A 24,141-nucleotide genomic window follows, 5' to 3' on the forward strand; every position below is an offset into this window, starting at 1 on the left:
TGCACAGCACAGTTTCCTCACTCAGCTTCTTCCACAGGAAATGCTAATATGAAATACTGAAAGAGTTCAAAAGGACAATGCATTGGGATGGTCCAGCTCTGACTTGGAACAAACAATGGGTAAGTTGTCCTTAACCTACTGAGACATATGACTAAGCAGGACCATTTGATCTCCAAGATTACTAAAGTTTCAGAGTCCCTACAAGAAGTGCAGAACAAATGACTTAACTTATATTTAAAAAATTAAGACTTTACAATAAACCATGATGGGAAATAATAGAGTCAAATCCAACTTTATGCTATATAAACCACGGTCCAAACTAAAAGTTTGCATCATAACAGTTATGGCTTCCTAAGCCAGAGAAAGCTTACTGTACTCTGGTACTCTGGAATTAACTACAGTTGATAGATAGCAGGTATTCAAAAGTTTGCAATGACAATTGAGTAGCTGTGGATTGCATAAATGTGTCGTGTCACATAATATCAAAGTTATTTGCAAAAATTATACAATCTGGAATGCTTGATATGAGACACAACAACGTACTGAAACATACATTTTAAGAAAATGAGAGCAATCATTTATATAAAAGGTATTGGGGTGCATTAAGTTAGCAGTGCTACCAAGGTTAAATAGGTAATTTCTCAATCAGCTACTTAGGATTACAGTCACATATTATCTAAGCTTTCCCCATCTTAAAATACATGCCTTTATCTTCGGTGCCTCCTGATTAATCCTGCTTAGGACCATCCAATCCCATGGGTAAAGACTGACTAGGCAATATCCCTTAAGCAAGTTGAAATGCCAAGCTTTCCCCAGTGTTGCTCTGGGAATGGCTGAGCCAGACTTCTTCTTTGTGAGGCACATCTGCTTCCAGTCTTCTACAGCCTATGCCTTCACCTCACCACACCAAGTGCCATATTTCCGCACTCTGACAAAAATTTCTTGGTAATTTTTTTATTTTCAGATCTATTTTCAATCATGTCAGGGATTACACTTTTTCTTCACAGGGTACTACACTTCAAAAATGTCCCAGACCTCCTATTTCCGAGGCCTTGCTATCTTATTTGCATTTATAGCAGAGGAGACAGGTAAAGCTACACTTCTTTCAGCATTTGGTTGATCTAGAGTCTCAAACTCCCAAGGACACACTTCTGCTCGTGATGTTAATGGTTGATGGAAGTTATTACTTGAGTTACAGGAGCCAGGAATGATACCCCCAGAGGAAGATGTCTGTTTCTCCTGGTCTCCCATTCGGTTGCAATTTTCATTCTCTACTTTCGATGCCACAGCTTTGGGGGGCAGTTCTTCATGTAGCCCAGCACACATATTGGTTTTATAGAGCTGACTTCCATTCTCCTCTCTGGCTGTCCCTGGGAGAATGGGAGTCTTAGAAAGCAGTCGATTCTCATCTTCCAACAGGGACTGACCTTGGCTCTCCCAGGGACACACTTCTGTCTTGTCTACACTCTTGTGGTTGAGTTGGTGAATACCTTCAGCTGCCTTAGGCTTGTGGTGGGACTTCTCCTTCGAGGATGAAGCTGGGTTTTGTTCCCCTTCAGAAGCTGCAATTGATACGTGTTTCTGAGCTTTTGGTTCTGAAGGACCAGGGGTCATGTCATAAACCTCCCAAGGGCATACTTCTCCAATGTCAAAATTGTCCTTTATCTGGGTGGTGCTGGAGCTCAGGTCAGAATTGGCAGTGGGAAGGTTGACCCTCTGCTGTTTCATAATCCCAGATTTCTGAGGCTTTCTTAGCTCCTCCAAATGATTGGAGTTTGGGAGGCCGGGATCTTTTGTGTCTGTGTTTTCTGGATTTGAGTACTTCCTGTTTGACTCTCTATCTTTTGGCAAAGGTTTCTGGGACTTAGATCGTTCTTCCATACATGAAGTTTGGGTTTTCCCAGCCAGCCCAAGCGTCTTCTCCTTGGCACTTGCAATGACACTGAGTGACTTCTGTAACATGGACGTGCGTGGGTGCCCAGGCTTCTTCTCTGAGCTGAGGTTGTGAGCACTGGCTGATTTGCACACCAAAGGCACCGACTCTGTGGACTCTGCTTCACTGTCTTCTTTGAGCTTCTGTGCCAATTTTTTACTTGACAGGGACTCCAAGGTCGAATTTTCTGTGGCTTCCTCCTCCTGGCTCTCTGTAGGTAGGCTGCTAGACTCTTCTGTTTGGTCTCTGACATGGTCATAAGTGCTGTGAGACTTCTTGAGAGAGAAGACTCGGTTTTTCAGGGACTCCTCCTTGGGTCTCCCTGTGTTTCCCGAGGACTCAGTGGGGTTCTTCCGGACAAGGCCTGTTCCTTTGGCCACACTGTGATCTGTGCCCTCCTTGTCCTCCTTGGAGCACTGCCTGCTGACCGTCTCTGGGATCTCAGTGATCCGCCTCATGATGGACCGGCCTAAGCCCTTCTTGGAGCACCGCTTTTTCTGTAGGTGGGGGTTGTTTGTAATCATCTTCTTGCGCTTGTATATTTCTAACTGGGCATAGAGCTTTTTCAGCTCATCCTGCCGAGACAAGAGGATATTCAAAGAGGCACAGATTTAGTACTGCAGACAGAAATACCCGGCTGGACCTTATCAAAGCAAGATAGGGCTTTCTCAGACAATTGTAATGGCCACATTCACCAACTTCTCCCTGTTCTTTATTTTCTAATAATTTTGTGGGTTGTTTTATTTCTTAATCAAACCTTGAACTTTAAGACAAGAATGCATAGGTTTTACCTTTGCTTCATGGAATTTTCAACTTGTGTGGCCAAGACTGAGTCAGGACTATAAGAAAACATAGGACCCTAAGAGCTGCTGAACCGTAACCCTATGGTGTCCTGGGAGCAATGTAGCCATTGAGGCAGTCCTGACTGGTACTAGATGGACTTGGCAACAGCAGTCCAAAGCATCTTCTTCCTTCAGAGACTGATCCATTTTCAAGCATTATATTAAACAAGGCAGTCTCTCTGAACACAGGTGTTTCTTCCCTTGCTAAAAGCATGGTATGTCAACATGCCAATCAAGAGTAGGAAGTGTGACCAAGGCGAGTGTGAGAGCTGAGTTTTGTGAAGAATAATTAAATCATGGTTCTGCACTGTGGTCTTACTTCATGGATGCCTTCAGTTTCACACATACATATTCTTTTTTTTTATTTAAAACACACAGAAATACCTGTTTATTGGTATCACTGGCATAAACTGAACTAATCTGACATAGAAGAAGACCCCTCTGTCCTTACCCGAATGTCTTCTGGGTCTAGGCTGTGCTCACTCCAGGCTGAATTGATACTGCTGTTCAGGTAGGATCCAGAACGACCCATGTCCAACTCATCCTCATATGCTTCTGTAGCAATGTCATCACGGGGATTATTGCTTGAATGTGAAAACTGCAACAGATAATCAGCATCAGCTGTAGCCATTGACCCATTATTAGATAGCACAACATCTTCTAAAGTTCTGATGCTAACTTAATATACTTCATCTAGATTGACTCATCCACTCAACACTTACCAATGATTTGTGGCTGTGTTTGTGACTTTCTTTCCCTGGAATGTGCTAGAACTGTTTGTGAGGCATCATAAACTTTGTTTACTCTTTCATCCCAACTTTACCCTTGTTTCTTTATTAGGATCCAGAGTTTAAATAAGTAGAAAAATCATAAGACAGTCTCCCTAAGAGAAGCAATTCATTGTACTTGTGTATGGATGTAAACTATTTTGGTATATTATGTAATACAATAATTCATGCTTCAGTGAGAGTCTATTCATCCATATAAATAATTAGCCTTAGAGACAGGGATATGAATTTCCAGCTTCTTCATGTAGCATTATATAAAACCTGGCGGACAGGATATGTGATCCTAGTCACATCTTGGCCATCAGTGAGCTCTTGAGTTAGACATGGGACTTCTACAGAGCACAGTATCATCTTGCTTAACTGCATCTCACCCAGATGGCATTTACATTAAAATGGAAACTTTATCTGACACTTGAGATTTTTCCTCAAGCATATCATTTTAGATAAAGCTCTCCCTTTATCACACTTTGGTTATTTTCATGTGCTATTGTTTGGTTTTGTGTGCTTGTCTGCATTTTCCTTATGGCATTGAAGTAGGAAGAGTGAGTTAGATGAGTGATAGAAGGCAGGAAAGAGAAGCAGAACAATCTAGCTGTACCTTAAACAATATGCAGATAGTGTTTTATGAAAATTGAAATAACAGTTTAGAAAACATGTCTTCTCTTGTTCCAGATTATCAATAGTTCAAACATTTTTTTTTTTTAAATATTAGTAGATCATGTAGAGACAGCTCTGTTAGACTTGGGTGACAGTTACCACTAGTGCAAACACTGATGCAAAGAAAAGCAAAATGGAACTTGGGTTTGTGCACAATGAAGGGTGTGCTCAGTATCACTTGGGACTTTAATCTTGTGTAATTTTCAGAATGGATTTATAATTAAAATTTAGTAGATCATTTCTTTTATGGCACGAAGGTTTTTAAAGATAGTTTTCATTAAACAATGAGCCTAGTCAGCTGTGCTGGTTAGTTTTTAATGTCAACTTGCTACAACTTAAACTCACAAAAGATTCTCAGTTGAGTAACTTTCTTTATCATTAGGTTCATGGGCATCTCTGTGTAGGAATGTCTTGCTTATTAACTTGTGCAGGAAGGCCTCTACACTATGTGTGTCACCATTCCCTAGGCATTGGGTACTGACCTGTAGAAGTTGAGACAATGCTAGACAAATTCAGCAGCATCAATGCATCCATTTTTCTCTGCTCTTGACTATGGATGTGATGTGACTACTCACTTAAGTTCTTGTCTCAATTTCCCCTTGGTTGCAATAGATCATGACCTGGAATTGTAAGCCAATGAAACCCCCTTTCCCTCAGGATGTTTTATTACAGCAACAGAAGTGAAGCTAGAACACAAGCTATCTCTGTGTACCCAATAACATGGGGAGCAGCAATCTTCCATTTAACAACAATCTGTGTTTTGTAATTAAAACTTATTGAAAAATTATGATGAGTAAATCTTGCTTTTCCTCTCTTATCTGTGAGACCCAAAGCTACCATGGACTTAAAAATATGAGTGGTAAATATGGTAGAGTAGAGATCCAAGTCTCACAAGGTACTAGTTACACCACCTGGAGGGCACTTAGATGAACAGAATTATTCTCAACCAAAATCTCTGATATAAGTATAAGTTTAAGACTCAGGAGGTGGGGCTGTAGCTAAGTGGTAGGATCTGTGCTTGGCATGCTTAAGGCAATGGGTTTGATCCCCAGCACCACAAAAATTAAACCCAAACAGGCATTTGTCAGATTTTATGCATTTCCTGCTTCATCCTTTTCCCTTAGGGCTTTATCTAAAATGATAGTTTAAAATATTTATTTTACTCATCTTCTTTTCCCTAACCCCACTCCAAAGTATAGCTGCCAGAAGACAGTTTTGATCTCTGTGTTACACTATTCTAAGTGCCTGGCAAAATCCCCCAGTAATACTTGGCTATCTTTTGTGATAGTGTTAGTATGCCACAAGGTTGTGCAGACATTGCCACACTTGAATCCCAGAATATATTTTACCACCTCATTCACAAAAAGAACTCTGGAATCATTGACACAATAATTTTTACTATTCCCTTTCTGCATCATATAAGCCACTAGCCTACATTCCAGACTTGCCAGTTCTGGACATTCCACACAGATGGATTCATGTAACATGTATTGGCCTTCTGCACTTGGCCGTTTCACCTGGCATTATGTTTTCATGATTTGCCCAGGCTGTAGGATATATATATATATATATATATATATATATATATATATATATATAATGTGTATATGCATAAATGTATATTTACATGTTAAAGTGAGGGAGTATCTGTGTGTGCATGGGTGTGTGCATAGGTATATGCATGTATGTGTGCATATACACATATTTGTGTATTAATGGGGGATGTAATGTGTAGAAATGAGAGTGTGTCTTTCTGTCTGTGTGTGTGTTCACACACACACACACACATGTATGTGCATGTGGAGGCCAGAGGCATGCTGTTTATCTAATTTTTGGAGACAGGGTTTCTCACTTGCATAGAATTCTCTTAGCTGGTTAGGCTATCCATCTAGCAAGCTGCAAGCCCCAGGAACCCACCTGTGTCTGACTCTTCAGTACTGGGATTACAGCTGCGTATCACTACATCTGGCTTTATATATGTATACACACACACACACACACACACACACACACACACATACACACACACACACACAGATTCTGTGGGTTTAACTTAAGTTCTCATATACATCATTGATGATTTCCCCAGCTTCCATTAATTTCTTTTACTGACAAATAATATTCCATTATAAAGATGCACCATGTTTTACTCATACATTTATCAGCTGATATACATCTAGATTGTTATGACTAATAGTGCTATGAACATTCATGAACAAGATTTTTGATGAAGTCAGGAGTGAAAGAAAAGAAACCACAACTCTGGGTTTAGGAGCTGCAATACCATGTTTCTCTGTACTACAGAAGAGTCGTGATAATAATTACAATGCTGTAAATTGTATAATCTACCTTTAGCCCAACCTTCAACATCATCTTCTTTTATTCTGTGAAGTTTTATTTCCAAGGAAACTGAGCCTCAATCAGAATCTTGGTAGTACATAGCTAGTTAAGGTGAGCAACATCTAGAGTATACATTGGCTGAATCATGGAGTGCTTTATCCACTTCCCTTTTTAAGCCTGGGTAGATCTTAACCAGAATATAGCATGATAGGTGTTCCTCCATACATAACGCTACACTCACTAATTTTATTTACACAAAAATTTCTCTGGATTTTTCATACAAGACTCCTCTGAAGGCAAATATAGAGATGAGGTTCTTAGCATGACAGCTCTTTAAATATTTTTTTGATAGACAGGCTTGCTGTTAAGCCTAACCCTAACCATAACACTAACTCTAACCCCAACACCAACTCCAACACCAACCATAACCCTAACCCTGTATAGGTTCACAACCAAGATATATATATATATATATATATATATATATATATATATATATATATGATTTTGTCAGCTTCAGCAAGAGTGACTTTGAATAAGTCATAATGATTAAGAGTGAAGTAGAAATAAAAAACATTTGGGAAGGAACTAAAAGTTCTGATATACATTAAGGTCCTTAACATTTGATTTAAATTGTTTAAGAAATTCCCAAAGAAACAGACCCTCACTTTCTTCAGGAGTATTGTTAGAGACTACTCTTGAAGCATCAAGAAGATCCCCATACCACCTTTGTTCATAGTGACAGGTACTTTTGAGAGAAGTAAGATTTTCACATGCCTTCAGACAATTGGGGGAAAAAACAAATGCAATGACAGAAGAATACCTTTGGAATCAAAAGCAGCCCGATGGTGACTGTCACAGTCAAGTGAGTGTGTGCAAAATAGAGCATCAGCATCCAGTCAGACTGAAGTCTTGAGGCAAGCACAAATCTGCAAGGAGAGTTCTCCATGTTAGCAGTCAAGGTAGAAATTCCTGCTTCAAAGCTAGTAGGTTTGGAGACATTTCCTCTCAATGTACTTAGAAAAACAAAAAGGCTGCTTCTATCGCAAATATTTTCATCACAGAAAAATAAAGGTGTATAAATAATAATTGTAAAGTTATTATTTAAGGTTGCACCTACATACAGACCATGCTAATACTTGACATAGTGATATGACATACATGTATATGCTGATTTTACAAAGGCAAGGATTCACATGAGTTCGAAATGGAAGCTATAGACTGTGGTCTTGGCAAAATTAGTTGCACATCATACGTTAACACATTCTTATAGCATTCTTTATTTTATAAACATCAATTGAAATTTACTTATTTGTCCCAAAAACCTTAAACAGTGAACAATGCAGTGGTAGATAAGTGAATATGCTAATAATTTTGGAGTGCCTCTGTTTCTTTTCTTTTCTTTTTTCTATTTTTACTTTTTATTTTACATATCGATCTCAGTTCCCTCTCCCTCCTTCCCTCCTTCTTTCATTCTCTCCCACCCTCTCATTCCCCCTGACAGTCCTCCCCTCCCATACCAACCCACTCCACATGTAGGTTGATGCCTTCCAGGAGTGGTCATCCAAATCTGTCAAGTCATTTGGAATAGGGACTAGTATCCCTCCATAGGGAATGTGCCCCCAAAGTTCTTTTGTGCACCAGGAATACATCCTGGTTCTACTGTCTGAGGTCCCTTAGACTGCTATGTCCTTCTAGCTGAGACTCATGTTCAGGGGGTCTGAGTCAGTCCCATGCTGGATTCATAGCTATCAGTCTGGGACCCATTAGCTCTTCCTTGTTCAGGTCAGCTGTCTCTATGTGTTTCTGTAGCCTGGTCTTGTCCTCCCTCTCTGCATCTGGATTCCAGTTTGGCTTAGTGTTTAGTTGTGGGTGTTTGCTTCTGTTTCCATCAGCTATGAGACAAAGGCTCCATGATGGTGGATAAGTTAGTCATCAATCTCATTATCAGGGAAGGGCATTTATGGTAGCCTTTCCACTGTTGCTTAAATTGTATGTTGGAGTCAGTCTTGTAGGTCTTTGTACATTTCTCTAGGTTCAGTTTTCTCTTCAATCCTATATTGGCTCCCTATTTTATGGTCTCTCTATCTCTTATTCTCTCTCTCTCTCTCTCTCTTTCTCTCTCTCTCTCTCTCTCTCTTCTCTCGTCTATTCCTCCCCCAACTCAATCTTCCTAGTCCCATGTGCTTTCCTCTCCTCCCCTTCTCTTTCTCCTAGTTCCCACTCCAGTCACTGCCCCCCCCCAATTATGCTTAGGAGATCTTGTTCCTTTTCCCTTCTGTGAGGGACCTTATATGAATCTCTTAGAATCCTCCTTGTATCCTAGTTTCTCTGGTGGTGTGAATTATAGGCTGGTGATCCTTTGCCTTATGCCTAAAATCCATATACGAGTGAGTACATACCATGGTCCTCTTTTTGTGATTGGGTTACCTCATTCAGAATGGTTTCTTCAAGTTCCATTTTTTCCCCTGCAGAGTAGTTTTCCATTGTGTAAATGTGCCACATCTTCCTTTATCCATTCTTCAGTTCAGGAGCATTTAGATTGCTTCCAGTTTCTTGATATTACAAATAATGCTGCTATGAACATAGTTGAGCTCATGTTTTTGTTGCATGGATATGGATCATTTGCGTATATGCCTAAGAGAGGGATTGCTGGGTCTTATGGTAGACTGCTTCCCATTTTCCTGAGGAACCACCATACTGATCTGCAAAATGGCTGTACAAGTTTGCACTCCCACTAGCAGTGGAGGAGTGTTCCCATTTCTCCACATCTTCTCCTGCATAAGTTGTCATTGGTGTTTCTAATTTTAGCCATTTTGGCAAGAGTAAGATGGTATCTCAAATTCTTTTGATTGCATTTCCCTGATAGCTAAGGATGTTGAGCACTTTCTTAAGTGTCTTTCAGCCTTTTTGATTTCCTCTATTGAGAATTCTCTCTTCAGTTCTGTACCCCATTTTTTAATAGGGTAATTTGGTGTTTTGTTGACTAGTTTCTTGAGTTCTTTGTATATTTTGGAGATCAGCCCTTTGTGAGATGTAGGACTGGTAAACATCTCTTCCCAGTCTGTGGGCTGCCATTTGGTCTTGTCAACTGCCCTTTGCCTTACAGAAACTTCTAAGTTTGAAGAGGACCCATTTTTTAATTGTTGATCTCTGTATCTGTCCTACTGGGGTTATGTTCACGAAGTGGTCTCTTGTACCAGCTTGTTGAAGGGTACCTCCCACTTTCTCTTCTAAGAGGTTCAGTGTGGCTGGATTTATGTTGAGGTCTTTGATCCATTTGGACTTGAGTTTTGTGAATGGAGATAGACATGGGTCTATCTCTAGTGTTCTACACACCATCATCCAGTTGTGCCAGCACCACTTGTTGAAGATGCTTTCCTCCTCCCATTGTATGCTTTTAGCTGTTCTTTCAAAAATCTGGTGTTCATAGGTGTGTGGGTTAATATCAGGATTTTTGAATTGATTCCATTTGTCTTCTTGTATATTTTTGTGCCAATACCAGGCTGTTTTCAGGACGATAGTTCTGTAGTCAAGCTTAAAGTCGGGGATGGAGATGCCTCCTACAGTTCCTTTATTGTAGTGGGTTGTTTTGGCTATCCTGGATCTTTTGTTTTTCCATATAAAATTGATTATTATCCTTTCAAGGTCAGTGAAGTATTGTGCTGGGATTTTAATAGGGATTGTATTGAATTTGTAGATTGCTTTTGGGAAGATTGCCATTTTTACTATGTTTATTCAACCTATCCAAGAACATAGGAGATCTTTCCATTTTCTGGTATCTTCTTTTCTTTCTTTCTTTAAAGACACAAAGTTCTTATTATATAGATTTTTCACTTGCTTGGTAAGTGTTACCCCAAGATACAGTGAACAATGTAGTGGTAGATAAGTGAATATGCTAATAATTTTGGAATGCCTCTGTGTTTATTTGTATTTATGTATGTATGTATTTATTTATTTAGAGGTGCTGGGGGTCAAATTGCTCCATGCTGTATAAACTCTTTGCACCTCTGATCAGCATGCCCAGCAAGAGGAGCCTTCTAAAATAAAGCTTTGGTGTGTTTAAAAATTGTCAAATTGTCTTATATAATTTCTAATGTGATATTTGGAATAATCTCCAATTGAGGTTTTCATAAACCTCTTCTTCAGTCTGACAAGGAGTATTTAGTACAGAAGTCAGCTCTAGAATTCCTGTCAATCCACAGGTGCGTGCCCAGAGCTCTGTTCCAAAGGACTCATCCCCATGCCCAAACCAGGTTTTTATTGTAATTTTAATTCCCTTTCCACTTTTGCCATATACTACATATTTCCCAATGCTCACCATGCTATTTTACTGCATTAGAAATGAAAGAATTGGAATTTTGTTCCAATGTCATATAACACAAAATTTTAAAATTAGCTTACTAATAGATTTCATATTATTGAAATTTATTTTGTTGTTAATTATGTGTATGTGTGAGTCTGTTTGTGACTGTAAGCATATGTGTGCAGGAATGTGTGGAGGCCAGAAGACTGCATTGGATTCCCTTAGAGCAGGAATTATAGAGCAGTTGTGAGCTCCTCAATGTGTGTGCTGAGAACAGAGCTGTGATCCTCAGAAAAAGAAAAAAGTTATTTTACCTAGCCATTTCTTCCCAAGGGGTCATACTAAAATACAAAACAAATGCATAAATGGCTGGACATGACTAAAACAATTTTGAAATCTACAAGGTACCGCATTCATTGCAATTTTGCTAAGTGAATTAACATTACTAAATATTTAAACAAAGGTGTCACCAAGGGTACTGTTTCTTCATTTCTCTCCTTCCTTTTATGACACGAGCTAAAATCAAAGCTCATGATCATCAAAAATGGAAGGCTATTTCCCCATGCTTCTGGAGATGCAAAATACCAGACTCATAGTGTATGTGGGCATGCAGAATGTTGGTCACAGCTCACAGGTCACATAGTTGTTCTAGTCGGCCACCTTCTCTAATTCTTTTGTGAGAAAAGTGGCCTTTCCTAGTCTTGAATGTATTTAACATACACTTCATTCAAGGGTGTTAAACCTTTTGACATGATCTGTTTCCTTGAGCCATTTGAAATTTTCTTAAGTCATTGTAATGGGACTGTTGTCATACTAAGCAACAGATAATAGTCTCTGAAGCATGTATGACATATACATTTAGATCCACGTACATGTGTATACAGATAAATGATGTGCCCTGAAGAAATGACACAAACCCAGTCATTTATTGGCCACTGCAAAACCTGGCACAGAAAAGCTCATGGGTAGAAATAGATTTGTGTCTCTAAGCATCTTTTAGTAGGGAAAAATCTTATCTCCTATGGCAACACAAGTTGTTGTACATAGGAAGCTTCCTCCTACATCTTGAAGAATATAATTTATTTATCTTAGTAACTTTTCACTTTAAGTGAAAATTGTGACCTTCTGAAAAATCACTTTGAAATAATGCTGAAATTAATTACTTTCAATTTAATAAGCCCTAAATTAATGCCAGGTTGTAGCTCTGGCTAGAAATACCTCGAGAAAAGCAGCTGTGCTGTTGTTTCAAAGCTTCAGTTTTAAAATGGTATTTCAGTTTTGCAAAAATAGATTTAAAATCCAGTAGCATAGCAATATTTGAGAATGTGTGTTTAAAAATAAAGCAAACAAAAAAATCTTGTGGATTCCTAAAGGGTTTCTTTGTGCTGGCTCTAAAAGTCAGTGAAGGGTTAGAACAGACTGGGAGAAAGGTCTTTGCACATTTACCTCTTCAGATTTAGGTCTTTGATATTAGTTTATTGTTGTGTAATCTCCAAATTTTATAATAATGAAAGTAAAGATATGTATGGTAAATTTCCACACACATGTACTATTATGTATAAATATAAAATGTCATGTTTAATGCAGATAAGCAAAACATGTGTGATACTGAGAGTATGTATGTCTCTCCTAATACGAGAACCTTAATCAACAGTATTTCATTCAGGAAAAAAAAAAAGGACTAAAGTGGATCTTTTTGATTTAAAGTTTTTGTAATTGCTTCTTTTCCTGGGATTTTATAAATACCAGATAGTGATTGTATGTGTAAATTAGGTCTTGTAAATACTTGATTTTAAAATATTATTTCTATTACTTTCCTCCACCCATGCTCTAAATCAGTGTTCTATAGACTTATTGTGTGAAACTACATTTCATTCACTGGTCCTTTCTGGCAATACAGATGCCAAAATTTCTAATGTATTAAACACATACACATACATAAAAACACCCAAAGTAACATAGGGCTGTTAACAGTGCTTATCTTTGGGGAGTATGAATGATGAGTTTACTTCTTTCTTAACTGTTTCATAATTATTCTGTAGTGACTATATGTTGCCTTATTACTAAAATATCTTTGAAATATTACCTAAGGAACAATTTAGTTGTCTGCTAATGAGAGGACCTGGGCTAGGTTAGATTTACAAATCCATTAAAAATCATATTTGGTATGGGACCAAAGAGAACATATAAAGCAGATAGGTACATTCATGCAACTTATTTGAACTTTTTTAATTTGAGAAATTTGTTTCTATGAAAGCTGGCAGCTTGTTGTAGGGAAATAAGCTTTTTTCACTCCTTAGTCCCATTGTGATGATAGCAGGCCTGGTAAATCACCCATGAGGGACCTCCTTGTAGGCATTTAACTATGTGGCTTGTGAATAGAACATTTGGCTTGCAGTTGGTTACAGAGAAGCAAGCTTGTTAAATTTTAAAACTTATACTCTTGACCTTCTGGAGCCTAGTAACAAAAAGTGACTTTTCTTGGACCATAATCTTTAGCTTCATTCTTGGGACCATGGCAAGGTCTTCTGTCTTTTCCCACATTCTAGACCCAGGACATTTTCTCTCAGATCTAGGCACTCTAGTCCAAGTGGACTTAAGAAGTCTCCCTCCCTTGGCTTATTTTCAACCCCATACTCTATTCTTCTCAGTTTTCTAACACCTTTTATTTTCTTCTCATCTTTTTTTTTTTTTTCTCCATCTCTTGAGCTGCAGCAAGACAAAGCTGAACCAGTTCCCCAACTCCTGACTTGATGAGGTTTCCATGGATACTAGATAATAGACAATTTCATTTTTTGGTTAAAAGTTTAAGCACTGAATTTGCCTGGAGTCCCAGCTGTTCTTTGGCATTATTTGTTTCCAGAGGGAGAAGTTAGTATTTTCTGAGAGATAGTCACATGGAGACATTTCCACACATTCCCAACCTCCTATTCCACTGCAACTCCAGGGAAGCATTAATGGCAGCAGGGGAATGAACCCTAACCCTTTCATCAGAGCAAAGATATTCAACTTTTCCAATTACAGTCCTAAGTGTATCCTTTCAGTATTTTTCAAGCCTTTCAGTGACATTTTGTGTTATCAGTAAAATGCTAGGATTCCTTTCGCTATCTGACCTCTGCGATTTTCATTTCATTTTTTATTATGATGCAGGGGAAGGCCTCAAAAGTCAGATGTACACTGTTTCATCTGGCTACTCTTCCTCCTTCCTACTCCTCTGCTTAAATGTTTCCACTACTCACTTTTCCAGCTTAACTATTTAAATTAAACTACAGCATACCCCCCCAAACAACAGTGTTTGTACTACCTCTAAGGATCATGTATTGGCTTTTTATTGGGTCAACTTTACACAAACTAGAGTCATCAGAGGAAGGAGCACCAGTTGAAGAAATTCCTCAATGAGATCCAGCTGTAAGGCGTTTTCTCATTTGGTGATCAATAAGGAAGGGCCCAACCTGAGGTGGGTGATGCCATCCCTGGACTGTTGGTTCTGGGTTCTATTGAGCAAGCAATGGGAAGCAAGCCAATAAGCAGCCCCCCTTCATGGCTTCTGCATCAGCTCCTGCTTCCAGGTTCCTGCCCTGTTTGAGTTCCTGTTTGAGTTTCTCAAGTGATGAACTAAATATTGAAATGTAAGCCAAATAAATCTTCTTCTCCTCAGCTTGCTTTTTGGTCATGGTGTTTTGTAGCAGCAATAGAAGCCTTAACAAAGACAGATCACTTACCTAATTGTATGGAATATAGCCGTGATAATGAGCTCATTGTGAACTGCGACAGCCATGTACCGAGGCTCATGAAATGCTGAAGGGACTGTTCGCACTGCATAGCAGAGATAAACACCCCACAAGAGGAATACAAATTCAGCTGTGAGAGGAACAAACAATTCCCCATTAGTTTCATAAGTTAAAAAAATCTAACTTCTTTAACATGCTTTATTACAGGTGCACAATCATAGATGCTTGTAAAGTTCCATTCACATAAAGATACAGAAGCCATATATTACATTTTTAAATTTGATTCAGTGTACATGTTTTTTAAAGGTAACCTCTATTGTTGCCATTGTTTATAACACAATGAATATTTTCATTGTTTTGCTAATATATGGATGTCCCTCCTACAATGTCTGTGAAAAGATTTTTCTCTTTCTCAATCTAAGTTTATGGTGTTCATAGGAGTCTGGGTCCTAACAAAGTATCAAGACAAGAAGCCTACACAGCTTCTGGAAATGGAATTTCCTGCTGTAACAAGCCCAATTCAGAGAGTAAAAATAGCCACTGTCACAGCTGTGGGAGCACAGGTTGCTAAACACTCAGTGGCATATTTTCCAAATGAAACATTGTTTCTTCACACATGACAGAAATCCTGCCTTTCGTGGGCAGTGCATGGAAAGCACCATAAAATCTAGACTCACCTTGTTGGATATTTGTTGGGCAAGCACAATGTATCAGCTAAGAGTGCCTAAGTCTGAGCCTGGCTCTCCTTATCAGCTTAGCCTCAGTTAGGTACTATGAAGATGCAGGTTCTTCACTGAAAAATGAGACTCATGAAAGTGCACACTTTGGGGGTCATTTGCTAACTAGATGAGCTAGCATGCACAAAGCACTTAATTAACATGGTTTCTGGCTCAACTCAAGATTTTCTTAATACTAAGATTCTCACGTGTCAGTTTTCCAAACTGATCATTGCCCCTTTTTGTTGTTGTTTTGATACCAGGTCTCTTGCCTCCAGCCCAAACCGCCCGAATCCAAGGATTACAGACAGCTGACACCATGGCCTGTTGGAGCACTGCAATTTGAAGCCACTTTGACTAATCCACTTCATCTCTCTTAGTAACATGACCTTACTGGAAAATGGCATCTAACTGCTAAGAGCGATCTCTCTCATGTGGAGACAGACACCCCTGCGTGCTAGGTCACCCAGATGTGACCTTGCACCTGAAATGCTGGTCCCCATTCAAAGCAGTGATTGTCCATCTACATGCCAAGCTGTTCTCTCTGCCAGCACTTCAGCTTATTTCCAGTAGAATCTAAATATTAGACAGTGCTCCAATTACTGGAAATCCTTTAAATAAACCAATCTGCCAGGAGCTGTGCTTAAAACCCTGACATGGACAAAAGCCAAAGAAAGAAAAGAAGCTTTACTTCAAACCCTCAGTGAGATCTAAGGTAAATCCGAATTATTCAGCTTGATGGCTGCTGGCTATGTATGTGAACACAATCCCCAGCCGTTACCAGGTCTAGAGCAGGAAATAACACTATCTTCATAGTACCACATGACCTTTGTCACTGAGTTGAAAATCGCAGATTTCCTTACAGTTTACATAGAAAGCATTCATGTGTATTCGATACTCTCAACACTCACTGCCTGAACCTCTATTGTCTCTATTGCTGTCTGCTTATTGAATCTATAAGTGTAAATTCATTCACCATAACAAGGGCAGGTAAGCTATTCTGAAATGCCATTTTAGTCAAACCAGAATTTGCCTAAATCTCTGCCAATGATTTTGGGTTAAACTATTCACATGTCTCCTGAAAATTTTATTCAAATCTTTGAAATACCAGAAATTATCCGCCCCCCCCCCAAGATGATTCCCAGGTCTTCCTGCAGGGCAAACATTATTCTTGACTTTAAGATGTTCTTGCTGCCCACTTTCATATTCAGTACTTTTTTGTCTATTTACATCTTAGACTAACTTTTTGTCTGGTCTCTGAACAGTCATGCATTTGATAGGCACCAACCACATCTCCATTCAGAAACTTTGTGTGGCTTCACTTTTATCTTCTGCATTCTTCACCCAGGCACTTAGCACTCTCCATAACATGATTTCATAGTACATACCCAGTGTCCTTCCCACCATGCTCTCAACATAAGCCCTCTGAGCCCACCCACTGTCCCTTTGTTCTCTGAATGCTACAGAGATTTATCTTGGGGCTGGTAAAATGGCTTATTGGGTAAAGGTGCTTGCCACAAAGCCTGGCTATCTGTGTTCAATCACTGAAACCTAGGAGTTGGAAGGAAAGAACTGACTCTTGCAACTTGTCTTCTGACTTCCACACCTGTGCAGTGGTGTGCACACATTATCCAGTGATTAAAAGAGAGAGAGAGAGAGAGATCTCCTTCTGAGTCCTAATTTGCATTATTGATCCCACTGAAAATTTTCTCTTACTCCACATTTCAAATCTTCTTTCTCTTGTTTTGTAAAAGCTAAATTTAATATTTTTGAGAATTTCTGTAAGGCTACAATGTATTTACATACTTTCTCCCTCTTTCATCTCTTCTAATTCATCCCATGTCTTCACTCTCAAAATCATGAGTTATTGTTCCACAATTTTTATTTTGCATATATGTGGGTACATGTGCACATGTGCATGTGTGTGTGCATGCATGTGTACACACACATTCACGCACTTACACACACACACACACACACACACACACACACACACACAACTTACTGATCCCAGTTAGTGCTGCCAACATATAGATGTGTTTAGGGCTGACCACTTAGGATTGGACAAACTAGCAGGAGGCTCATCCTTGAAAGAAACTGATTCTCCCTCTCTCAAAAGCCCCAGACTATAGCTCTTCTTGTATATGTGGTTCCTTTCCATGTTGGCATATCAATTGATCTGGTCTTGTGGCAGCAGCCGTATTGCTGAGCATTCATGATTGCAAAATCAGATATTCTTTCACAGTAGTCACATTGGTCCTCCAGTCCCTACCATCTTTCTGCCTACTCTTCCATGATGTCCCCTTGAATCTTCAGTGTAGGGGTCATGCTACTAAATGCCTCATTTGGGGATGGATGGGACACAGTCAGCTACTCACCCACTTAAATCCTTAAGTTCTTAAAAATGACCAGTTCAAGTTTTACTCCTATCACTAAGCCTACTGAAATTATACTAAATTTTTTTCCATTAATACTTCATAATTTTAACATAGAGAATCATGTCATGCAATTCATAACTGGGACAAAAGTGTCCATTTCCCACCCCCATCCCCACCCGGGTTCTAGGGAACTGAATCCCTACTTGAGGCCTGAAAGCACTCTTCCTTGGAGCTACACCTCTACAGTCCTTTTACTTTTTCTATTTTGATGCAAAGTCTTACTAAGGCGGTTCTGCTAGCTTTGATTTCCTGTGTAACCCAGCCATGCTTCAATCAATCCTCTTGCCTCGGAGTCCTAAGCAGCTAGAGGTTCCAGGGGACACCACCAGGCACAGCTATGGCCTTAGTCTTCCTACACTGATTGTTTACCTTGCTCTGGCCCTACCTCAAGTGATAGCAGCAACACTGAGCCCACACACATGAGATTCAGTAGTATTTGTTGAACCGTATGACTTTAATGCTATCAGCTTCATTAGAGACGTAATGTTCTGTTACCTGACATTCCATCTATCACTGCTGGTTTTGCTGAAGCAAATAGGCATGAGGTCTAGGCTGGAGCCCCTGCTGCACTGTTTGCTCTTTTTGCTTACACACCCTGTCAGAAGCAAACAGAAACTTAGAAGCACCATTACAACTGATTAATTTACAATCTAGTTTCATCTGACCAACTAGGTGATCAGACTGTGACATGGGCCCTCCTTTTGGACACACTGAAAGTAAGGCAGGCATCTATCTGGTATAGTCATAGAAGAGGGTTTGTTTTTGTTTGTTTTTATCTCCTCGTCCCCCTTTTCTTTGTCCTTGTCTTCCTCCTCTATGTCTGCCCATAAAGCTTCTGTGCCAGCTCCTCTAGAGAAGCCCATAACCTCCTTTCTTACTGATGTTTCCTGATCCCCCAACATTCTTTGCTCAGACATTCTCTGTTGAATTCGATTTTGCCTCAGCTTTTCTTTGACAGGCCTGTGAATGAAACTAGTTTGGGCATTGTTATTAACAATGGTGACCTCTACTTATCAACACATACAACATGTGTACTGTGTGTTTGGAACAAAAGAGTGTGAGATGCATAAATACTTACTGAACACCTGCAGCACATGGAAAATACTCTGTTGCAATTGAAGCATTCACATGCAACTGTCTGGTAAAAGGAGCATTTGCTGCCACTCACTATGGTGTTTTCATATACCATACTGAAGATTGTAAAGGTAGTCATTGGTTTAATTAGGGAGAATTCCATTTAAAAACATAAGACAAAATAAGATTTGTCACAATAGCTAAGCTAAACATTAAAATCATTTCATTAGCAGTATCAAACAATACACTCTCACTTAAAAACAATTTATTATTCAAAGTACCAATTAAACTAAATGTGATATATAAGAGTTGTGCTTAGACCAAAAAAATCAGTTTCATATAATTAACTTCAGACTAACACTGCAATTAGTAGGGAAAATATGCAGATGTTACTGAATTCTGCAGATATTACGTGGGAGTTGAAATATGTGCTGGGCTTCTGCTTTCAAAAATAGTTTCTTGTGTTAAGCGATCTCTACAGGAGGAAGGAGTGTGGTTAAAAAAGGGAATTGCCTTTATATTTAAATGTCTAAATATGGTTCAATGAAAACTGAGGTGTTTTATTTTCAATATGTAATGGATAACAATATTAAAGTACCATGACCCTTAAAGATTAATAATCAGAAAAAAAATCATTCCAAGCTTCATTTTCAAAAGGCTAGGGGAAATAGAAAAGAATTCCTATCAGTTCTGTGACACCAAAGATGTCCCAGCTCTGTGATCAGAGAACCCCACAAAGACTAAAAGGATAACAGCTTCAAAGTACAAACACCACTCAAACTGTGGTGCCTCTTAGCCAAGCTGGAGAGACTTCTGTGTTAACAACATGCTACCCCTGTTGCCTACATCAAGTGATTTCAAATGGGAGAAATAAATACATAATTAATAAAACATCGGTTTTGTTTCCCTGGTGTTTCTTTTAATGCCTTCTTTCCTCTGGAAATCTGATTCACTTAGAATAATTTATGATCAAAGTAGAAAGCATTTATAACTATGCCAGGAGGAATCCAGAGTGGACAGCTCAGAGGTCATCATTGTTAAGTATAAAAGCAAACGGCATGAGTCATTTTTGAGATTAAGGCTGGGAGATGTCTCATTGGTTAAAGCATTTGCCCCACAAGCAAAAGGGTGGGTGTTCAGATCCCCAGAACCAACTTAAATATCTGGTAGTTGTGGGGGTTCTACCTGTAATCTCAGCCTGACAATCAAGGCGGACAAGAGATTCCCCATCTCAGGAGCAAACTGGCTTGGTGCTTGACAGAGAGACCCTGTCTTAATAAATAAGATGGAAGCACACTGTAGGGAGATTCTGGACATCAATCTTTGGCCTCCTCAAGCATGCACACACATGTGCACCACACACACACACACACACACACACACACACACACACACTTCCCTTCCAACATATACACCACACTCATACTCAGGGAAAAAAAAATCTGGAGATTATCTGAAATTTCAGAACTATGGGGTTCAACAAGCACAGGAAACTTGCATTTTGGCTGCTTGTCTGCCATTCCTTTGATTAAAATATGAGGTTACATGGGTTAAAGAATTAACGTGGCTGCTTTGACCCATTTTTAAAGTTAGAAGTGGCTACATGTGACTGTGTAGTGAGAGAGACTTTCTGTGTGTATGTGTATGCATGGCAGGGAAGTGGTAAATGGTGGGATGCTGATATTCTAGGGGTACTGACCTGGCTTTATTAAGTGTTATTAAGAGAAACACCCAGTATCAGGGAAATATTGTGATACATTTCGCAGCTGGACCAAGGAGTCTGGGATGTCCATACTCTGGGAACAAGGGACAGTAGGACTTGCTGCAGCAACCCCACCCTATCTGTCCACATGTACTCAGTGAACAGGAGTGCCTCCCTTGGATGTTGATGGTGCTCTCTAGATTATATCCCAGACCCAGGTTTCCTTTGCTCTGCTATAATACAGGAATAGACAGAGCATTCCAAGTGAATCTACCAAGCAGCAATCAAGTGTATGTTAGAAAAATTAATATGTTTTCAAAGTTGAACAGATTGTGGTGATGATCAGAGTCCCACTCAGAAGGACATTTGTTCCCTCAATTGATCTTATTTCATAGCCTGCATGTGTTAAATGTGGCAAGCATTTTGCTAAATGAATATTGTATATTAACTATGCTTTCGAAAGTTTTATTAGAGTAACAGTGGCTCCTGAAGAAGTCTAGAGAGGAATTTCTGTGTTTCAGTTTTCAAGCTCAGATCCAAAGAATAATGGGAGTGATAAGGAATAATATGGCTATCCACACCAACATTAACAATCTATGTAGCTACTCACACCAACACTAACTGTCTATGTGGCTATTCATACTAACACTAACAATAGTCTATGTGGCTATCCAGACCAACACTAACAGTCTATGGTGCTATTGACACCAACACTAACAGTCTATGTGGTTCTTCATATAACACTAAGAGTCTAGGTGGCTTAGCCATAAAACACTAACAGTCTATGTGACTATCCACATTAACAGATCATAGTGGTATCCACACTAACACTAACAATCTGTATAACTGTGCAAATGAACACCGACAGATCATGTGATGACCTGACTGTTTAGTTCTCTTGCCCACCCACTGCTAGGAAGTTCTCTGAATAGTCAAACATGTCACCCTCACTTCTACTGAATTGCTTCCCTTTCCATACCTCTAGGACCCGAATCATTTTTATAACACCATCTCTTGCAACTCCAGTGAAAAAAACTAAAGGAGAGTTTCTCCCCATTTTTTTGACAAATAGATTTACAAATTTCAGAGATTCACAGGAGGCAGCAAAGCTCCCAGAGAATCTTGAGAGATCCAAGCCTATGATACATATCAGACCTCATGAAACGGAATAAGGTGAGAGACTCTGGGAACACAAGGTTGGGATTAGTTCAGTGAGCTGTGTCTCCCAGAATGTTCTTTCTGTTCCTCACATTCTGTGCTACACTTAAGCATTCTTATTCTGGGGTGGACTCCTGTTAAAGTCTTTGTCCTTAGCTCATGGCACAAAGGGAGTTGGTGGACTCATTAAGAATGGGGTTTGTAGGTAGTGCCTACTCATTAGGAATAAGCCCTGGAGAAGAACCCTGCTCTCCTTTTGCTTTCTAGCTTCCACAAGGTGAGTGACATCTCCTACCATGGGCTCCCTCCCTACAGACTCAATTGTAATGGGCCAATTGATCTTGGACCCAGATCTCCAAAACTGGGAGCCAAATTATACCACCCCTCCTCCATCTGTTGAAACCTAAGCTAACTTACTATGTCACCCAAACTGACCTGGAACTTGAGTCCTCTTGCCTCAGCCTCCCAAGAGCTATATTGTAGTTATTAGCTACCTTATCTAGCTGACCTTTTAATTTTCCTTTGTGTTATAATACATTAGTATAGCTTTCTGTGCAACAAAGATCTAAGAAGAGCTAAAATGGTGGTCATCATTGCCAGCTTAAGTCTCCTTGTCCCTCAAGTCCTGCTCCAAGGCTGTATCTTCTGTTATGTTTTGTGTGTGTGTGTGTGTGTGTGTGTGTGTGTGTGTATGTGTGTGTGTGTTTCTTTGTTTTCATGTATGTTTGCATGCATGTATATTAGAAGGCCAGATGACAACATTGGGTTTCTTTCCTTAGGCACCCTGTCTCTCACTGGTAGGAAATTTCCCCCAATAGACTAGGCTGCTGGTAGCTAGTAAATCTTAGGGATCCTTCTCTCTCTCCCTTTTCAGCACTGAGATTACAGCATGTGCCACCATGCTAGCTTGCCATGTAGACTCTGGAGGTAGAAGTCAGGGCCTCATGCTTGCATAGCAAGCATCTCTCCAGTTTCCTAACTCAGTATCTCTAACTTCTAAAATTAAGGCAGGAATACTTTTTTCTCACTTCATGTTCTTGATACTACATAGTTGACTCCTGCTCAAAGGATTTTCATAAGAGATGATAAATAAGAATGAAACCCTGCTTCAATTGTTCTGAAAACACATGAGTAGCTCTTGAAAAGGTAGCCATGGTTTCTAGTGAAGTATAAACTAGGACAAGCTTTTATCTCTGACTGAAAATGGAAACCACATTTTACAAGCTGAAACACGCAATGAAGCATGGATTAAGACATATGGTGTATTAGAATAAAAGCAAATTTATATACAGAACCTAATTCAAAAATGTTGTTCTGAGTCAGATGAGAGGGAGCCTAGCCTGCTTTGTTCAGTGCTCATTAAATTCACTTCTTTAACATTTCACTTGTCATAATGACACCCAGTCTTCTAGGATAATTGTTTAAATCCTCAGAAACAATTGCTGCTTTGGAATTTCCCTATATAGCTCAATGAAAGAGTTACTGTGTTTTTCTAGATCCCTTCTATCCCTTCTAAACATTTGCATAGGACTAATTGAATTACAGAAACATTGTCTGTTTCGTGAACTTAAAAGATACCAGGAAGGAGAGAGCAGAGATGAGCAAAGGGGGAGAAAGTAAAGATTGAGTTTCCTGACATGAGACAATACCATGTGATAATTTGGAAAGAAAGGAGGCTAATCTGTGTCAGAATTCATGGAAAGAGTGATATTTCAAACAAAATTTCCCACTGCAACATGAATCCAGGCATTACACCTATTTATTTACAACATAGTAAACAGTCTCTCTCTCTCTCTCTCTCTGTCTCTCTCTGTCTGTCTCTCTCTCATGCATGCATACATCATCCTCTCCCTCTATATATTATGTATTTGTGTATCTCTCTCTCTCTCTCGCTCTCTCTCTCTCTCTGTGTGTATGTATGTATGTCTGTGTGGTGGGGGTAAATGGAGGTCAGATGTCAACATTGGGTGTCTTTAGTCAGTTTCCACTTTATCTTTAGAGATAGGATCTTGTATTGTCTGTGGAGTTCACCCACTCAGCTAGAAGCACCAAGGATGCTCCAGTCTCCACCTACCCAGAACTGGGATCAGAAGCACAGCCATACCCAAATTGTCAAACGTGTATTGGGAACATGGACTTGGATTGTCATGTTTGCATACCAAGAATTTTATTGAGTGAACTAAGTACCCTGATGCCTTTTTAAACTTGGTGAATTAAAATTCACAACAACGATCCAAGCTCCTAAGCATTTCCAGAGCTAGGACATATGCCAGGTACTGGTGGTGGACTTACTTTCTAAGGGGTTCTTGTCTGGGATGGTTATTATTTTATAGGAACACTACTAAAAGGAGCTGCCCCATTAGTGACACAGACAGGTGAAACAACATAGAAGAACAGAAGAGGAAGTTAAGTCCAATTAGGCTTTTTCTGTCTGCTCTTGTGCTAGATAAGGAAAG

At 39.5% G+C, this 24,141-nt stretch overlaps 1 protein-coding gene across 2 annotated transcripts in view; it reads right to left on the reverse strand.

The window, feature by feature from the left end:
* Positions 1-990: 990 nt before the first annotated feature.
* The window catches only part of Gpr158 (G protein-coupled receptor 158), a 376,106-nt gene continuing 352,955 nt past the window's right edge, over positions 991-24,141 (reverse strand). For both annotated transcript variants that reach the window (XM_051205699.1, XM_051205700.1), the window contains exons 9-12: positions 14,589-14,727; positions 7,384-7,489; positions 3,227-3,373; positions 991-2,508 (exon numbers count right to left, since the gene is read on the reverse strand). In XM_051205699.1, coding sequence (XP_051061656.1) covers positions 1,039-2,508; positions 3,227-3,373; positions 7,384-7,489; positions 14,589-14,727 — 1,862 coding nt within the window. In that variant the 3' untranslated portion in view covers positions 991-1,038. The remainder of the gene's footprint in view (positions 2,509-3,226; positions 3,374-7,383; positions 7,490-14,588; positions 14,728-24,141) is intronic.

The sequence above is a fragment of the Phodopus roborovskii genome, unplaced genomic scaffold (genome assembly GCF_943737965.1).
Source record: "Phodopus roborovskii unplaced genomic scaffold, PHOROB, whole genome shotgun sequence".
Taxonomy (NCBI): Eukaryota; Metazoa; Chordata; class Mammalia; order Rodentia; family Cricetidae; genus Phodopus; species Phodopus roborovskii.